At 38.5% G+C, this 19,877-nt stretch overlaps 1 protein-coding gene across 6 annotated transcripts in view; it reads right to left on the bottom strand.

Annotated features, from left to right (window-relative positions):
* Nucleotides 1–18,824, bottom strand: part of RASGRP3 (RAS guanyl releasing protein 3) — a 58,139-nt gene extending 39,315 nt beyond the window's left edge. For 2 of the 6 annotated variants that reach the window (XM_088161383.1, XM_088161386.1), the window contains exon 1: nucleotides 6,649–6,784. Coding sequence is in view for 1 of the 6 variants with exons in the window: in XM_088161387.1 (XP_088017513.1) it covers nucleotides 6,649–6,685 (37 nt within the window). In the remaining 5 variants the exon portion in view is untranslated. Of the gene's footprint in view, nucleotides 1–2,413; nucleotides 2,472–6,648; nucleotides 6,785–18,637 lie in introns of those variants that run through there. The other 4 variants (XM_088161384.1, XM_088161388.1, XM_088161385.1 and 1 more) reach the window with 4 other exon arrangements.
* Nucleotides 18,825–19,877: the final 1,053 nt, after the last annotated feature.

Here is a 19,877-nt window from a genome sequence, read left to right as displayed (position 1 = left end):
GGAGCAGTGTAAAAACAAAATCTCAAAGAAAAAAGAGGAAAAGCATCTTACAGTTCCTGCTTTAATAAGTAATACTTCAAACACGCAACTTTGATATTTATTTTGCTAATATTATTTTGGCAGTTACATATTTATTGTAAGAAAGACTATTTAACACAGGACTGCAGCTACACAAATATCCCACTTCCACAGCCACAGAACACACTACTACCATAGGACTTCAGAGAAACAAACCTTATCAAAACCCATTGGGTAAGTTTGCAAAGCTCTTGTCTTAAGATACAACACTGTAATTCTTAAAGCTCATGTGTGCTAAAGATTCATCATTATTTGAAAAGCAACAAGAGCAGCTGCTGTAGCTGTAACAGCTGAGAATCACACACTGCACCCAGTACACTTTTGGCATGGTAGATAAACCCCTGCCAGTTAATTGGTAGTAAAACAACTTTGCAGTGGCCAGTTCAGACCATCCCAATCAACTTGAAAGACTCTTATTGAATTAATCCAAACCTGTTTGTTTTGAATTTATAGAGGACACCCATCACTCTTTACTCCTTAGCATATAATTATCAAATTTAAGGATCTTGTCAGAATTTCATTACAGATCTGCTAAACTCCAATAATTCTAAAAAAGCCCAACAAACAAACGAACAAAAAAGCCCCAAAACAGACAAATAAAAAAATCCTGTGGCTATGTAGCAAAGCTAATAAAAGGGTGAAGGAGCTGGAGAGATCTTGATTCAAAAGCTGATTTAGAGGTTTAGGGACTTGTTTTTCTTTTCCCAGTATTTAGCATTGAAAGACTGGTTGCTGTTGCAGTCAAGATTTCCAAATAGCTCAGTCCTTTTCAAACTTGTTTACGGGAGCAAACTATATTTCTATAAGCACTAGTATACCAGATACCCATGCTCAAGTCAAATTTTACACTAATTTCTAATTCAATATCATTAAATCAGTTCAAGTATTCAAAAGGGAGACGGTTTTGAAACGTAGACACGAAGCAAATTTAAGATACATTAATCTGAAAACCATGTCTCTTATTTTAGTTCTGCAATATGAGCTGAGAACTGGATCCAAAAGAAGGATTAAGAGCCCAAATCCTGACTCCCTTTCACTCCTATAGCCTGACTCCAGGGGTATGTTTCCCAGCCTGGTCTCTCACTTCTCACCTCCTCACCCCAGAAGGTGACTGTCTAGAGCTTGTAACCTCTTTCTGCACTTTTGATATTAAACTCTGAGTCAGTAACATCAAGAAGCTCCCTACTTAGGTCACTCCTAAATCCTTTTGGGACCTGTACACACAAAAGTCCCCTGCCTTGTCTGTGTTAAGCATTCTTTAGTCACACCTAACATGTCAATCCCACACTACATAGGTGCAGTCATGATGCCCAAATTCTTTTTCCAAGACCTGTGAATGCTCCTTAAAGCTATGAGAGGTTCAGGATCAACTCTTCCAGTTAATGGAAGGATTGCAGATCTCATGCTATCTTGGCTGAGACTACAGAGATTTACCATCCTCAGAACCTCAATGTAATTCCATATTACATGAAATAATGACGTTTCTTTGTTGTGCAGGGAGCAAGCAAGCTATAATATGGCTGTGTAAGGGGAAGAGCACTCACTCAAGAAGAGGGGAAAAAGGTGAATTCTAATTCCTGCCCCAATTCCTACTTCAGATAAAAATATACAGACAGTCATTAGGGCAGGGCCTGGAAACCAAGAGTTTTAGGAAGGGTGGCAGCTGTTCCAGGAAGTATGTGTTCTTGAATTCAGCAAAGTAGAACATGAGTAAGCAAGCTAAAGCAGGCAAGACATCTTTAGAAGAGCAGATTATTATTAGTTTGTTAAGGAAGCTATTTCATGAGCAGTGTGATAAGGCTGGAATGTCACAGCTATTCTGATTTGGAGAACAAAAATCACTATGCATCCAGATAGTGAGTTGACTCAAGCTCTAATTCAGCAAACTTTTTCTGATGTAAGTTTCCCCACTGGTAATCAATTACGTATTTGCATAGACTGGGTTTTTTTTACTTCCCACTAGCAACACCAGAAATTTCCAAACAAGCTCTGGGCTCAAACAATGCATTGCTGTGAAACAAACAATTTACCAATGTGTGCCACACGAACCAGCACCAAGATTATGGATTGGGTGGACCTAAGTGAATTATGGGTTATGAATAGAAGCCTATCTGTAATAATGCTACTTCGGATTAAGGAAATTCAGTTTGCTGAGACCAGAGTTTAAGCTGGAAAAATGTTCATCTTTCTAAAGAACAAGAACACAGCACTGCAACAAAGAATACATGAACCTTTGTCATGGTCAAAGGCAGCCTTATCAACTTGCTTAGCAAGCATGCAAATACCCCCATACAAGCCATGTTCAGTCTATTTGACCATAATATGTACGACTTACTTTATTTCCAGTCTCTAAGACTGATTTCTGTGTTGAAAATCTTCAACCTGTTTCAGGCCTGGAGAGCAAAATATACTTCAGAAATAATGGAAAATCCTTGTTCATCTCAGATCCTGTTCCAGCACACACCTACACTCCAGACCCCCTTGCACAAGCCCATCACTGCTCTGAGTGGAACAGGTTTCCATTGAAGAGGTTGAAAAGAGAGGCAGTTTTAACAGGAGTGGAAGGAGTTGTATATAGAAATGTATTGATATATATAAAATGCAATATCAATATATGTATATCAGCTACTGTATATTAAGCTTGGTATGACTTTAGTGGTAGTCCAAAGCAGACATACTGCTGAATCACTAATATGAAATCTGTGTTAATTCGAGATGCTACAGTTATTTTCTCTTTGCAGGAACTAAATATATGAGGTATCTGAACAAGAATAGGTCAGGTCTCACTAATTTAGCATGTATTATTATGCCTGGCAGGTTCTCAAGATGCTGAAGCCCACTCCCCTTGCCCAAGAAACTCCAGATCATTAGTAAGGAGCATATGCATAAATCAAAGGTGGGAGAGTACTCTGTAGAGAGAGTCAAACCATTTCACTTATTTGAATGTGGTCAAGGGGAGCAGTTATTCAGAGAAGTGAGACAGCAGATGGCCACCAAAACAACCAGAGTAGTTCTCAGGGGTAATTGTATTTTCTGCTGAGCTGTAAACATCAGCCCTGTGGGTATTTCCACACACCCACATGTTGATCCTGACCTCATACACACTTAGAGGTTAGCTGAGCTTTCTAATGGAATCTCTCATTAATTCAGCTCAGCAAATACCTATGTATTTGCAGGATTAGTCTTTATAGCTGAACTGGACTCACCAAATCTCTTTTGTTGATGGTGCTGGTAGTTGTTAATCTTTTACATCCATTACAAGAGAAAAGCTTCCCCCCCATCACAACACCTCTATTCTGGTGGTCAGGTGGTTTTTATATATGTTATCTTACCAATAAGAAAACCTATAGATGATAAAGTACTACTTCACTGGCTATTCACATTGAATAGAAAAAACACAGAGAAAAGCAATGAAGTGCAAAAATCAGAAGATCTGAGAATTTGTTTCAGGCTTTTGATTCAAACTCTTAGGTATAAAACCTTGCTATTTCTGTCTTGTAAGAAAGGGCCAACATGAAAACAAATTTATCAAATTCAGCAGTGAAAAATGAATATACCATAAATATATTATAAGAAAACACTAAGCACATGTTGTTTATACTACCTGTACAAATGTATTGTAGCCAGGCCTGCGTAGCTTAGGAAAAAAAAGAAAATGACACAAGTGCCCTTACAGTATTTTTAAAAGTAGTTTCCTCTCTTTATTCGGGAATATCCTGGGAGTGGCTCCTTGGTACAATGGCATTTTCAACAAGAGAGAGGGGCTAGCACAAGTGCAGCTGCTCCTCAGCTAGATGTTTTGCTATAGAGCAGAAATATACCCATTCAGAGAACTGCCAGGCTGCCCTGATCATTTCATCAGAGTAAAGGTTTAACAGGAACCTTATGGTGCTCTCAGTGACAAGGGTCTGCCCTGAGCTTCTGCACAGGGACAACAATGTTCCCACTGTTACCAACCTCCTGTACAATGTAATAAAAAAAATTCCAGGATGAACTTTCAGTTACATATTGGACTTTCTAGAGACACATCAAGGGGAAATGCAAGGGCAGAGCACTTCCCTGAACAAAGAATTTGGAATTTAATGAATGTGCTTGATGCCCATGCAGACCTGCCTTGACTTACATGAACATAATGGGGATGTGTATTCAAGAAGCTGTGAATTGTTCTTTATGAGATCAGGATATTATAAAATAATATAAAAAGGTGGTGATAGTACAGAGGTTGTGTTTTCTGCTCAAGTGAAAAATCAGTGTGTGTCCCAGTGCTGTTCCATGACTGATGTGGCAGTGACAGATATTGCAGTTAGAATTAATGAGAAAAGCCAAAAACCGAGGAGAGCATGAAGACTGCACTTATTTCTCAAAGTACACTGGCTGTGTTTAACATTAAATATTCTTACCAAAATGAGTTAGTGATAAGGATTGAACCAATTACACTCTTTAGAATCTTGTGATGTTGTTTCTTCATTTGTGGACAGAGACTTTAAAAGTTTAGTCATGAGTATTGGAGTATTGAATTTAATTCAGAATCAGATACAGTAATGACAGCTGGAAGCTGCAAATAATCAGGGGTTTTTATATAAAACTTTGCAGATCCAAGTGATGAGTTATTCTCCTTGATTGTAAGTTGCCTTTTTAACCCACAGTAAAGAGGCACAAAACTCAGCTCTCCCACCACATTTCTTTGAGACAATTCATTTACCACTGTAGCAAGATGTTTTCAGACATTATTACCTGAAGGCAAGCTCAGTAGTGCAGTTATCTAATGTTTATTTTGTAATCATCATGTTGTCTTTTTTATATTACACTTAATTCCCAGTGCTGCCAGAGAATTACTCAGCTGCACAAGAGGCACCTATAGCTGGCTCACAGTCCAGCAGGTGCAGAGCCACATGGCTTTACATCAACCTCCTGGCACAGTGGAGAATCAGGGACAAAGAAGTTACAGCAGGTATGGACTGAGCTTATACCTATTTGCTGGTGGATTTGGGGTTTAACTTAGGTTTACAACAAGGTCCTTCAACAGTACTGGACAGTCTGGTTAACAGAGAGCACTCATTACAAATACGAAATACAGTGTCTGCAAACAAGCACACCATGGCATATTCTTACTCAAAAAGCAGAATTCCTACAGTTGTGAAGAAAAACTTATTCTGTGGTCAGAATAGAAAAGTGACAGGAAACAAGTCATTCTCCCTGCCCCACGTGGAATGGAGATGTGGACAGGCTGGAGGGTGCCCGGGGCACCAGGGGCTCCTGACACAACACCAGGTAGCTCAGGACCTGTAGGTCTGCTCCATTAATGGCGTTCCACAGTATTCCTGTGGGAGGGCTGCAGTGTGCTGAGAGCACTTCAGTCCTTGGTTCAAAGGCAGCCTACCCTTGGAGACACAAAGAGGCAGGAAGCCACACAGACTTCTGGTTTTGTGAACAACCGAAACCATTGACATTTTCCTATAAAATTTCCAATTAACTGTCAAAAATCATAAACGAGGGCTTAAAATAAAAGTAGAAGTCTTCAAAGAGAAATAATGTTTTGCTTTCCTATGCAAGAAATCTTTGAAAAGCTTGTTCTCTCCACCTTTAAAGGAGAGACTGCATGCAACCTGTCAGTGTTTAGTCTTAGACCTTCCTCAACAGGACCCCATTGCTCTGCCCCTTTAACCTTCCCCAGAGTGCCTTAGTCTTATCACATATCAAGATCCATCATTCATTCATCTCTTCCTGTTCCTCCTAAGTCTTCCTCCAAAGAAACCTGATTCATCTCTATGTAAATAATTGATCAAAAGTTCCTTTTTATGTATCCTACACTCCTGTTTTAAAAGAAAACTTCAGACTGTAAGAGTCAAAAATTATCAGACAGGGACATCAATCATTCATGAAGCAAAACCACAAAACATGCAAGTACCCAAAAATAAATTGAATTAAAACCTTGGAGGTATTTAGGGGACACCTTTCCTGTTTTTTAGGGAGGATTTTTCAATCTTCATAATCTAATTATGCATTAGTATTCAGAATGGCTCAATAATATCTTTATCAGTACATCTTCAGCCTTCCTGCATTTCTCCACTTCTACCTTTTCCTTTCAAAAATCTCTGCATTCATCCCCAAAAAGTAACAAGTCACAAGCAATTTTGTTCAGATTGATCACACTGTTTTGAGGGAATACCTCTGTCAATTCCTTACACTAGTACTTTTAAGCCAAGCACTGCAATTTCTCTATACTCAAGTTGCATCACTACTTATTGACTATCTCTACAGAGAAAGGAAAATTCAGTCATCATAAACAGCCTCTTCACTCCATCATCTGAATAAATAATCCCCATATTCCCTTCCCGGCTGGCACGAGGGCAAAACACCGTACCTGCCTTGTTCCCACAAGACCAAAAACAACGTTGTTAACCACAGGTCAGAAAAGCACAGGCAATCTGAGCATGAATGACAGCTTATCAATGAAGTTTCCAAAATATGCTTCACCCTTTCAAGTATTTTTATGAAAGCTTGAGGATGAAAATGGGAAAGCAGTGATAGTTTAGGGAAAAAAAACCAAAAACAGGGAAAATCACTTACTGTACTTGGTTCTTGCAGAGGTATTCAACACAAACATCACCCTTCCTTGTCCAGCTGCCAAGTGCTAAAGCATGAAATGAGCAGCTGTTTCCTTCAAGCTGGGGCTGTGTGTCTTAACTAGTCACATGCCCCTCCTGATAAATCTCACTGCCGTGCCAGGAGGTTAGAGTCTGAAGATCATTATTCCCCCTATTAGAATATCCTTTTCATAATAGCAGCCTTTGCTAAAGCATTTGACTGGAAACGTGGTGCTATGTGCTCCATAACTTCTGTTTTTTTGTTGGCAGTTTTTTTTTAAATGACTAACACTAAGCAGTAGATAAGCCTTAATCGACAGTAGGGGCAGCACAAATGGAAAGTTAAACACATCCCCGTTGATCACTTCAGGGTTTTTTTTCTGACTTCAGACTTCGCTGTGTTTTAATAAACAGGAAAATTTAAAATACTGTTGTGTTCCTAGTGTCTTTAACACCAGGCCACTCCAGTGATCATGCAAAATACATGAGCAATCCCACTTTTGGGTAACATTACTGTCTTTTGTGTTTGGACAGTAGAGTGATGAGTATTAATAATGGAGATCATTTTAATTTTGGTATCTGGCATTTTCACATCATGGATTATGTGGCTGCATATTGTCAGACATTGTATAGTCAGACTGAGACAGACCCTTTGAGGTGAGGACTATCAGTCTAAATTGAGAGAGTAAAAAAAACCCCATCCTTATCCCCACGTTCCCAGATGTAGGACAAATGAAGGAGAAATGCCCAAGTCAAGAAAAGAACAGGTTTTGATGGAATTTTCCAGGGTGATACGTAGTCACACATTTCTGAAATTCATTTGAGACTTTACACTTAACTCCCTTTAGCTTGGTCACACATTTAAAGGTATTTAGGTATTTAAGGACAAAGCTGTACAGTCAATGGTATTTCAAGGATGAGGTGCAAAATATAATTTTCTGAATTTCTGAAATTCCCATCCCACATATAGGATACACCGTGCTGAAACCCTGGCAATACCACAAATTGGTAAGACTGAAAGGACACAGGCAATTTCCAGACCTCAGTATGGGACGTGTTAATGGTATTTTGATGTTTGGGTAAGCAATCTGGATCCTGCAAGATGGCACGGTCTCATTGGATTACAAAGGGCATTGTAGGGCAGTTTTCTGAAATACAAACTGCACCAATAGATAGTGCTGCAACCGAGATTTGGACGAATTAAAGGAATTTCTCAGAACCAGGTGCCTGTTTTAAAAATTGTTAAAATAAACTAGCACGTCTGGCTGGCACATTTGTCAGAATCCCATGAAAGCCAGCAAATCCCTGAAGATGAAGCCTGCAGTAACAAAGGGTAACTCGGGTTGCTTCCTTTGACCTTACCCAGCTCTTCATGTTATATAAACCAGCAGCACATGGTTACAAAACCACGCAGTCACCAGTGCTGCCAGCATAGCCTGGGGCAGGGAAGAAGCCCTTGTGCTAATGACCCACGCTGCCTTTGTGAGCTTCTCCCCTTTCTCACGACTCTGGGGAAACAAGTTTTCAGGGAACAAGCTCCTGCCTCGGAGGAGCTCTCTCCACCTGGCTGGGCATGGGCGTATCCAAGGGGGAGGCTCTTGTCCCAGCACAGCTGCTGAGGAGGCTTTAAAAAAGGAGGTTGTAAAAACGATGAATTAAAAAATGAGAAATTAGCCCTGGAGGAGTGGGTTCATTTAAATTTAGGCCACTGGAGGAATGGCAATTTCAAAAAGGGAGCGAGAGCTGCCCTGGCAGAACTGAGTTGGAAGTTCCAGCAGACCCTGGCCATGGATCACAGAACTGGAAAAGGCACTCACTGTGCTTTAAGGCACGGCCCATTGACCAAATGAGTTATCCTCGATAAATGCCATTTCATTCCCCCTAAAATGCACTGAGATCAAGGGAACAGAACTTTACATGCAACTTTAAAATTACTCCTAAATTTCTTTACAACTTTGTACAAAATTACTCCCTGTTGAAACTGAAGAAAACGTGACTGAAATATGTTCAAAAATAATCTATTTATCCACAAATACAACTTTTATTACTTTGTCCATTTCTCTCATTATGCAATATCAACTGCACTCTTTTACATTTATCAGCAACAGTTAATATAATTGATTAAATACTGGTAGTACCTGGGCCATTTGAAATAGCACAGAGTACAATGTCATCACTGTGCACTGAATACCCGCCTTTATTTGGTAGTCATGCTCCACAAAGGAGCATAATTTGATGATAATAACTGAATGTCAATATTCCACAAACAACTTGGGATACAGTCCTTAAAAAGAAAAGTAGCCTTTGTGCTTTCTGAAATGAGTAGACAAATAAATTATTTTTTATGGTTCTTTAAACACTGCCATAAGCTGCAGTTTATGTAGGAAAAAGTTTATCTATCCTCATGCTAGACAGACAATTCAAAGTCATTGTGTGAACAGAGAAATAATTTGGGTGTAATTCCTAAAAGAAAAGTCTTAAAAAAATTGTGGAAGTTTTTTCCTATTCTTTCCTGCTTTTAACAAGAAACACGGACATACAAAACAAGATCAGGTAGTTAACACAGCTACAAAACATTAAGTGTTGCGTTCTTGCATCCATCAGACAGCATCTAAAATATGAAATAAAAAGTATTGTTGTGTGGAACATAGCAGTATTCTGCCTTCTCCTGTGGAGAAAACAAATGAAGACTGGATTGAAAAGGATACATTTCTTTCTCTATGGACATTAATTTGCAAGTAGTACATGATGATCCTTGTGAGTTCCTTACAACTCAAAAGATTCTATGATTAATGCCTCAAATAAAAACTAAGAGATGAACACAGATTTCTCAGTCATGCTGAAATGAGGCATGAGAAATACTGAAAAGGAGCAACAAAAAATAAGTACATTTATTTTAAGTTAGCCCTGAATTGTGATAGGGATGTGTGCATGTAAGGTAAAAATTTTAATGCCACATAGTATGGATAACTTTTAGAATAGCCTTAAAAAACTAAAGAATAGAACAGTTGTTAATTTTTGATTGGGTTGAGATCAGGAAGGTTTTTGCTTTTACTGATGCTGGAAAAATGGATCCTTTCTGTAGGAGAGGCTTTTTGGCTTTTTTCATGGCTTCTTTTTAACTGTTGTTTATCTTTTTTTTTAAATGCACTTGGCTATGTCTTGCTATGTGTGATTTAATTTACTGTAGGTGTTTTAACTTAGAAATTAATCACTGATAGAGAGCTTATCTCAACATCAATGTTTTGATACTGTGCAGAATTTTGGGAGTTATTATAGAGTTATTTTCTGCATATGGCAGTTATGGACATGTGTTTTGTGGGTTGCCTGAAAATGTCTCTTTTCTATTAACATATTCTTCTGGAATTTATGGAACAGGATGTAAGACTCTCAGTGGAGATAAACATCAGGTTATACTAACTGCAACTCTCTGCTGCTACCTTTGTTTCCTAAGTGGCTGCACTGCTATTCGACTTCAGGCTTTTAGAATATGGGGAACTCAAACCTAACAGACAAACTGGCTGGTTTGCTGGTCTACCTCACTGTCCCAGATATTATATAGCTTTCACTATCAGCTGGAGTGAATGAAAACAGACCATGGAAGCCTTCACTAGACAGGATGCTTTATAAATACTGAAGTGTGATTAAAGGGGCTGCTATAAATAGTCCAACAGCTCTTACACAAAGCTTCCAGCTAAAGGACATATGAGGGACATAACAGATGGGAAATTTTGCTGAAAATACTGCATATATGGCTCTCAACCTTACATTACATTAAATCAGCTTCGAACATTTATGGGCTATATTCCATCCCTGGCAATCTAAGTCAGTTCCAAGTTCTTCAATGCAATGCTCTAGGGGGCACAGGAGTACTGCAAATGCCCAATGTACCTCCCCTTTCGTGCCCAAGGGTGCACACAGTAGTCACATCACCTCTAAGAGATTAAGAGTTGAGAGGATAACTTATCAAATTAGGGCACCCCTGGAAATCAGTCCTTCCTTTGTATCATCAATTAAATGTCACAAGGCAAGCCCAGAGCAATGCTAAGAGTCAAGGCTGCTGGTTGCTTTTCATTGGAAAGCAGTGCCCTTCAGTGGCTTAAGTATATGAGAAAATAATAATTAAAATGGAAGTTTGATAGGCTGTGTACCCATCTGAAATTCGGAGTTTGTGAATTAAGCTAAAATATCAAATAATTCTATTGTCAGAAATTATGGATAGACAGCCCTAGGCTGTCTTCCCACTACTTTTGGATGGCTCTTAGTTTTCTCCTAAGTACTTGGTCTGCTTAGTGGAAAATCCAGAAGCAGTACGCCTGGAATGGAAGGCATAGGAGAGAGAATAGAATAGAATAGAATAGAATAGAATAGAATAGAATAGAATAGAATAGAATAGAATAGAATAGAATAGAATAGAATAGAATAGAATATTTCAGTTTGAAGGGATCTGTGAGGATCATCTGTTTGGATGAGCATCATCCAACCATGAAGCACAGAGCTATAAGAGTAAAGGAGAGAGGATCCAAGAGGTAGAGATGGGAGGTGGAAGGATGAAGCTTAATGATAAAGGTGGAAGGCAGCTTTTTCTCTCATATACATTACTAGTGGGACCTTCCTCCTTTTCCTTCTTTCCTCCTCTTGATGTCCAGCTTGGAATCTCTGCACTGGCCTGTGGAAATGCTGGACACTCACAGCTGCAGGTCAATGGTAATTGTATCTTAACTTATGTGATATTTTCTTTAAAGAAATATAGGGAGGTACTAGGTTTTAGGTATACAAATTTGGGATAGTGTTATTTTTCTGCATCTTCAGTTCTCAGATTTAGAAAGGGGATGACAACGACTGATGGGATGAATGAAAACCTCAAACCTACTCAAACAAAAAAACCCCCATCCACAAGACAACCCTTATCACACTTACTCCTTCCTTTCCAAAGCCCACAGAGAAGCTGGAAATTTATAGTTTCTTCCTTATATAGACATATGCAAGAAAATTTAATTATTAAAATTGTTACTATTATTGTGAGAACACTGTTCTTTATTTCCAGTTTCTTTACTTGGTTTTGTTTCACCTTGAAGTACAGAGGTGGAATGAGAAATATAAGCTGTTCTGCACTGTGAATGCTAAAGTGAGCTGGCATCTCCCTTGCTAAGAGGTAGGGTGAAATTGTGCCATGCAGTGATAGCAGGCACTAAGGACAGCTTCTGTAGAAGTGACAAAAGACTCATGATTACAAAAAAAACCCCCCAAAAACCAAAAAAACAAAACAAACAAACAAAACAAAAAAAAACCAAAACAAAACAAAAAACCAAAGCAACAAAAGCTCCTCATTGTCTATTACCAACTACACTGAATAGTTATATTCCACGGGGTGGATATTCTCATTTCAGAACCAAAGTTTAAAGTCTGTTCCAGTAATTCTAGACTTAGATACAGTAGCACAAAAGTACATCTGTCCTAAAGGTTTTTTTTACAAGTCTGTCTAGATGGAAGCTGAAGATTTCTAAACAGACCTGTGCATTTGGAGGAGATTGGTTCTCTAGGTTTCTCCAGCCATCCTCATTGTGACTGATGTGCTAAACAAGGATGGGGCATTGCTGTAATGTTGAATGTACAGCAGCTCTCAGGTTTTGATATCTTTTCTGCATCTGGTAAGTCTGAGCTAACCAGTATTTCCTTTACCATTTAAAACTCTCCAGTAAATATGTTTTTTTACCACACTTGTTGCAAACGAATACAAGAATCCAAGAATATGACATCAAGGCTTTTTTCTGAGTTCTTCATTACATCCTGTCACAGACTTTAAATGAAATTATAGTTGCACAGAAAGTTTTCAATTCAATGAACATATATTTAAAAATGCATTTTTTTCTGTTTTACCAAAAGTATCTTTCTACATTTTATTTGTCTCTCCTATAGTAAGTTCAACTGCTGTCAACTTTGTTTTGTATAAATAATTTCTGAGAATGCTTTTCACTCAAATTTTACAGCAGAGGGAATGTTGTCTGCCAAATATGTATTACACAGGAATAGCGAAAAATGTATTTTTCACATTATTAATTTTGAGAAACACGTTGTCACCACTGATGTCAGAGAGGTTCTTGGTTTGGTAAGTCAGTCTTTCCTCAGTGATGCAGCACAGGCTGGCACTGAGTATCTAAGTATCAACTTAGAGCACCACAATCCATGTTGCAGCGTGACATAGTCCATTTGCATGGACATTACAAGAGTGGAAACAATGGAGTCTAGTAACAGAACCAGAAAAGAGCAAAAAACCAAGCCTATTCCTTTCTTCTCTCTAGAAAAACACCTGACCTTTTTTAACAGTTTCTGTCAAAATACTGAAAATTAATGTACTGTTTGCTTATGAAGAGTAACAGAAAACCTGTAAAACGAGGCATGGATCACAAATGCCTACCCTGATAGAACTGCCAGGCAGGATCTCCACTTAGTCCAACACACAGCATGTTTATCAGTCAGCCTGTGATATCCAGCAGCCTGTCTGAAATCTGCTGCAAATGTCTCAGGATTCATGCTCCCAGCTTACTCTGAGATGAGTGAATTTGCATCCATCTGTGCCTTCCTACTATCTATGAAGTATTCAGTGCAAAGACAAGAGGGAGGCTATTGCTTCCACGCTCCTTAGTTGAGAGGAGATTTGCTTATTATAGTCACAACACTTAATATTTTGTATGACAGAGCCCCTTGGGGCCAAGGTCTCTATATATAACTGCTGGATTTACTACACTTGTTTTACTGTGGGCCCTTCTCTGCTTTTAGTGGTATGAAGACATTATCCTCCTCTTGTATGTTTTTACTGCTTTTAATTATTGCTTAAGGCAGTTATCTCTAATAGAACATATTTGAATGAATAGAACTATAACAGAATGGTGTGCTTGGTCCAGAATTCCACATAGGTTGTGTTCCAGTGTAAAACCACAGCATTATACGAAGGATGAAAGTTTTTTCTTTTAAGAGAGAAAGAAGAGACTATCCATGACTAGGAAGAAAGTCAAGCAGCAGGGACAAATTTAGCATTAACCCACTTCTCTCCCTTGCCTGTTCCCATTTATGAAGTTATGAAGCATATTCTGTAGCTCAATTTAGATTGAGTTTAGTTTTCCTTTTCCCTTTAGTAATGAGCTCTTCTTTGAAGATTTATCTTTGTCTCCAACCTTCCAAAATAATTGTGGTACAGTAATAATACAAAATACCTATGGAACACCATGCTGGAACACTAAGCTGAAAAAATAAGGTGTGTTAGAATATAAAGGATTTTAAGAATGCTGAACTGTCTAAACAGAGATGTTGGTACACATTAATTTTTGTTCTTTGTAACTCAAGTGAATTACAGCTCTATAATGTAAACTGTCCTTAATCAATTAGTGAGACAATGCCAGTCCTGTTAGCTTGACTTCAAATTCCTTCATCCAGCCCCACCAACAGAGTTATTTGGTACATGGTTGGACCATGAGCAGACTGCATATAATGCTCTGTGTCACACCATAACTGCTCTGGTTGTTCACTGCATTTTTGCTATCTTGACTAAGTGGCACAATTTCATTGCAATACTAGCAACAGAGTGGTCACTTTGCATCTTCATTTTCCTGGGGCTGTGTGGTGCTGCACCACAGAACCCTTAGAGCAGGGCTGTGCTTTGCACTGTGCAGTTTGAGCCCACGGAGTCTGTTGGGGACCATTGTGATAAATGGGTCTGCAACCATTACTAGACAGGGGGCTGGGAAGGGACACTTCAGAGATGACATCCAGTGGAGAAATGAGAACAAAGTGCTGCAGTGAGTTTAGAGAAGAGCAGAGGACTAAATTTACCTCTACACAAGGTAGAGTGTTTGTCATTTCCCCCTGCTGCCAAGAGCTGGGACAAGCTTCTCCTTCCCCTAGGTCCCCCCCTCTGCTTCCCAGGAAGTACTGTACTAAGTAACAAGAATTACCAACCCTGAAACTCCATGCAAATAGGAAAAAGATAAAGACACAAATACTTCTCAAAGCCAACAGATTTCTTTTTTTTATGGCAACCCAAGACATGAAGATACATGCATGGTTATTGTCAAGATGGACTTGTACTCCAAGACAGTCTTTCTTGTTCCCTCTTTTTTTTTTTCTTAGTACCATATATTGTACATATCCTTCAACAGCACTCTGCTGTTCATGCAGCAGCATCAGAAACCCACTGCTACTAATCCTTGGAAAGGAGACCCCAGGTCAAGTCTCCCACTTTTTCCCATCAGTTGTTCAGATAATAAGTCTTTTTAAACTGCCTAGGTGTGACCAAGTAAGAAATTTGACAAATTCATTCTAGATGTATTTTTCTATTTGGTTAATATAGCTATGTTTCATCTGTTCCTGAACAATGGCTCCTTATTTTGAACCACAATTTGCACATGGTCTGGGTTGAATGAGAGAACTTAAGGTAAAATAATATAGCTGTGCTTTGACATAAAAATTGATTTTAAAGAAGCTTTGTTTTTTTAAACCTTGTTTATGCAACAGTACTTTTCTAGTCCTCTAGAAGAGTCAGAAAGAAACCAAAGTAAAGTTAATGGCTTTTTCTGATAGCACAGAGACTTCTGGGAGAAACACTCCATCTTCCATACACACATTGACCTTCACCCTTGTGCAGTAAGTTGGTGCAAAGCCTGCACATTTAATTCCCATTTGAGCTAAAGGATTTGTGTCAACCTGAACAATTCTCATGCTGTGGGTCGCTACTCAAGCGTGTAGAACACTGCGATCTTCCCTTTAAATTTTTATCTTGAACATACTACATTCATACTCTTCTGTTGTAAGCAGGGAAGCTTTGGGGTTTTGGATAAGAGAAATGGTGAAATTAACATGCTGCATTTGTAGTCAGACTAGATGATCTAATGACTCTGCCAGGCTTTAAATTTTATCAGTCTGGTGAAATAATTTTGCTTGAAGTCAATGAGACTACCCCATATGCTTAAATTTAAGCACCTGCATAAACATTTTCACGAGTCAGGATGTTATTCAGCACATAGTTATGAGCTGGGCATTTTAGACATTATCAAAGAAATTATTTTTTTAACACTTCACACTTCTGTTGTGTTGAACAGCTGCATCTCTTTGTGGAACTATTTTGATGCTGTCCAGTATTGAATGTTGATTTCTTAATGTGTCTTAACTGGGTTTCTTTTTGTGTTCCCTCTTCCCCAGTTCTGTTTTTCGAGTGAGACTACTGTAGACTGTACATGGGTTCACAAAAAAAATCTTGCTTCGACTGCTCCAAACACTCGTAATTCTCTGCTCTTTTTTTCCCCTATAATCTTAGTGGGCCTGACTGTGACTTGGAGCACAAAGCTTCCTTGTAAGAGTGTCTGGTATAGTAGAATAAGGGCTTAGAGAGAAATTAAGATGCTTACTACAGAGCAATTGCATGAGGAATAATAAATCTTACTAAACCTGAACTAGCTTTGCAGGAAAGCATGGCATGACTTGTCACCCAAAGTGCATTATTTTTTAAGTCATGTGATTTTTCTTCAAGTCAGTCAGCTTTCCTGGAACCAGAAATCCACACTGCCCACACAGTAGTGGCAGCTGACTGAAGTATTTACTTGACAACCCTAAACCTCTTTAATTGCCTGGTGAAATAGCATCAGGGTAGGAAGCATGTGAACCTCAACTTCCTTCTGGTATATCAAATTCTCATATTTAATTTTTAGCTTGGAGCTTTAATAATTGTAGCCCTGTTAGTACTTGTGAACACTCAAAAGTGTTTATGTAAAAAGAATCTCCTGCAGAGTACTTAGACCCTAGCAGGTGGTAAGATTTTATAAGGTGCTGGGGTGTAAATTTCATTCTAAGGCCTTCTGAAATCATAGAATGGCTTTGGAAAAGCTTTGAGAACATCAAGTCCAACCTGTGATCTAAGGTAATGACCTTATCAGCTAAACCATGGCACTGAGTGCCACATCCAGTCTTTTTTTAAACACCTCCAGGGACGGTGACTCAACCACGTCCCTGGGCAGCCCATTCCAGTGCCCATCACTCTTTCTGTGAAGTATTTTTTTCTCATGATTCTCACTTCAAGACAAAACCCTCAGTTTGCAAATTTTGAACTATGAACATGTGCACTCTTGCAGTTTAGAAACAAATCTTTTTATGTGTTTATTAAGAGTATTAATTAGGGAATTTTTAAGTGCCATCTATAGGATTTTTTCCAAAGGCGAATGTGGAAGTGCATTAGTACATTTTTGATCACCTTTTCCTGTAAACTACAATGTAACTGGCTGATTTGTAAATTATATTCTCCTTATAGCTGAGGAAAGGTTTCTGTTTTGCTACATTCATGCAAATTCATTCAGTGGTATCAAGCCTTAAAATAATGTGGTGAGTGCTGCTGGCCTGCATAAATCTGAACAATATAGTATGTACTGTTCATTTGTATTGCAGTTGCTGTGCAACTGACATCTCACGGAAATTATTACATTTAGGGTTTATTACATTTCTCTTGCAAATATCTGTACAAGCTTCTAGTTCTACTGTCATTTTAGTCTTCACAAGACCAGGCTTATAACCACCTAGAGCTGAGAATTACTGTACATGCTGAGTACTTTGAAACCAGACAAAGAAAGGCCTTTCCACGAGGGCTGGTTTACATCTGCTTCACTGGAATTGCTGCTGGCACCTCCCTGGATCAGCTTTTCAGCTGACTGCTGCTGTTTACAATTGTCCTATCACGGCTTTTCACCTACATGGGTGACATCCTGCCTTGCTATCTTCACAATAGCAGACTCTAAACATAATGGCATCCTATCGGGATACAGTAGAATAACAACACATCACACTTCCTTTTTACTCACCAGCAACTTTTTACCATAAACTGCTAAACCAGGACAACATCTGAATAACAAATGAATAATCTGAATAGCATATGCTTAGAGGCAATGTGTTAACGAGACTAATACAAAGGTTATTCTCACAGATCTTTCAAAGAAGACAAAATTTGTATGGTGGAAGCCTGAGTCTATCATTCTACAGCTTCTATTCTGCTGCCTGCAAATCACAACAGCATTTCCTCTATTAGAAGTGCAAAGGACATTTTGAGATTCAAAGAAATCAAACACAGTCTTAAAAATTTAATTTTTCCATCTTTAAAGTCTGCTTTGTTGATGGTAATTCAGTGAATTAAAATGGTACTGGTCTGTACACTGGTCTATCTTAAAAAGAGCTTTTTACACACGCAGTCATGATAGTATAATATGTATAGTAGCTGAAAATAAGCAGCTTAGAAATTTCCACTTGTATTCTACTATCAGTTTAAATTAGACCTCAGAATGGCAACATGTAGTATTGCAATGCAAGCAACAATGAATCTCTTGATTTGATATCTCTATGTAACATATTTTTGTGTATATGCATGCACACACACGAATTACCTGTCATAATAAATTCTAGAAGTCTAGGAGCTTTCAGGTACTTTAATTCAGGCTAAGGTCCTCCCTTCAAGTGTGCATCATAAGACTAAATTATCACAAAACTTGCATTATATACATTTAGATATGTTTCTATATTCCATATTAACACATCTTGTATAAATCTATATTTCATATCCTTCTCCCTCCCTCTGTCTGTCTCTAGATCTGTATTTTTAAATGAATGCAGAATTGACATCATATTTTCCTTTGGGGCATACATTTACCATAACATTTCTATAGTACTTAATCACAGCCTATAAGATGAACATGACACAAGTCAGGAGAACAGCAGTTATGTTATGGATTTATGGCAAAGGCTTCTTTTGCTTAAGAAAAGTTCTGAGGGGTCCATAAGTGAATTCAGATTTCTTTATCTGAAAATCAGACATCCTGCCAAACCTTTATCTAAAAGTCTGTTGCCATTCCTTCTCCAAAGCTCATTCTTTTTTCCTTTACCAGCCTGGTCAAGCCTGAAAAGAAGTGGAGCGAGCAGAAATGCCAGAAGGAGGCACTTACCTTAATTCGATAGGTATCCAACTTGCATCACTCTCCTTTTTTAAAAGTGTTCTTCTCAGGATATCAAGATGCTGAGGTTATTTGCTGCCAGCCGTGTCCTGGCCATGACTCTCCCACCCAGCAGCCCTGGCAGAGCCCTGGAGAGAGAAGCAGGATTGTGCTCTGTTCACTCCCAGCAGCTTCACTGAGGCTGGGGCTCCTTTGAGCTCAATTAGTTCTAGATTGTTTGGCTAAATGGCAGCCACACTTCCTTCTATTCTTTCCCAACTTAGTTTTCCTGCCTCCAGTGGTGCTTTTTCCTTTCTTTGGGCTATAAATAGGCCTGTCACAACACAGTCTATAGCAGTAAGGAAGGCAGGAAATGCATTTAAACAAAGGAAAGATCTTAGGGGGTTTTGCCCTCCCCTGCCAATATAAGTAAAAGAATTTGGTAGGGATTGGTCTTCAGACACAGTTCTCTTTGCATGAGGAAAACACTTGTTCAAAAACATGCCAGGATGTCATCTTTTGTACTCCACAAAAAGAAAAAAAGGAGACACAGCAGCATTAGGGCTTAGTCTCTCCAGTAATTATAAATTCCTTAAAGGATTTAATTATGGTTAAATATTTGAATTTCCTTCAGATAGGCGAGCTTGAAAAATGATTATTTTTTGGCTTAGAAAAGAGGACAAAGTTGGCTAACGTGCTTTAAGAAGACAAAATATGTCTTACAGGACGTGCAAATCTTCCATGGTGAAGAATAACATTTAAAATCTATGAATCTTCATTTTGTCTGAGTAGTCTCTTCCTCAGTGGAACTTATCCTGCAGACTAGAAGTGTTTAAGCAAACTAAGTGTGTTTACACGCAGGGAAACAGAATTGCTGTGCATGTATTCAATGAAGATGGCTGTGCATCTATAACTCTCAGCAACTATGTTGAAATCCTCAAATATGCTCCATAAATTGAGAAAAATAATTATTTTGATGTGTTTTTTTTTTTTAAAAATCAGAATTTCCAATTTAATTATTTTCAACTTAGTGGCTTTAAAAATACATACCAAGCTTCTAAGCCTCTCCCAAGCTTGAAAAAAGAAATTAACAATTTTCACATTATACTCAGTTAAGATGGGAATATAGTGTAGTCTTTATCAGTCTCTCTCTCTTCATCCTATCCCTACATTTTCTGTTGTCAAATGTACATGCCTTTCCTTCACTTTATATAAAATAAAGTAATCACTGTAAAAACCTTCCTGGTGCTTT

Source organism: Sturnus vulgaris, chromosome 3 (assembly GCF_052056855.1).
Source record: "Sturnus vulgaris isolate bStuVul1 chromosome 3, bStuVul1.hap1, whole genome shotgun sequence".
NCBI lineage: Eukaryota > Metazoa > Chordata > Aves > Passeriformes > Sturnidae > Sturnus > Sturnus vulgaris.
This window is presented reverse-complemented; position numbering and strand designations above follow the sequence as displayed.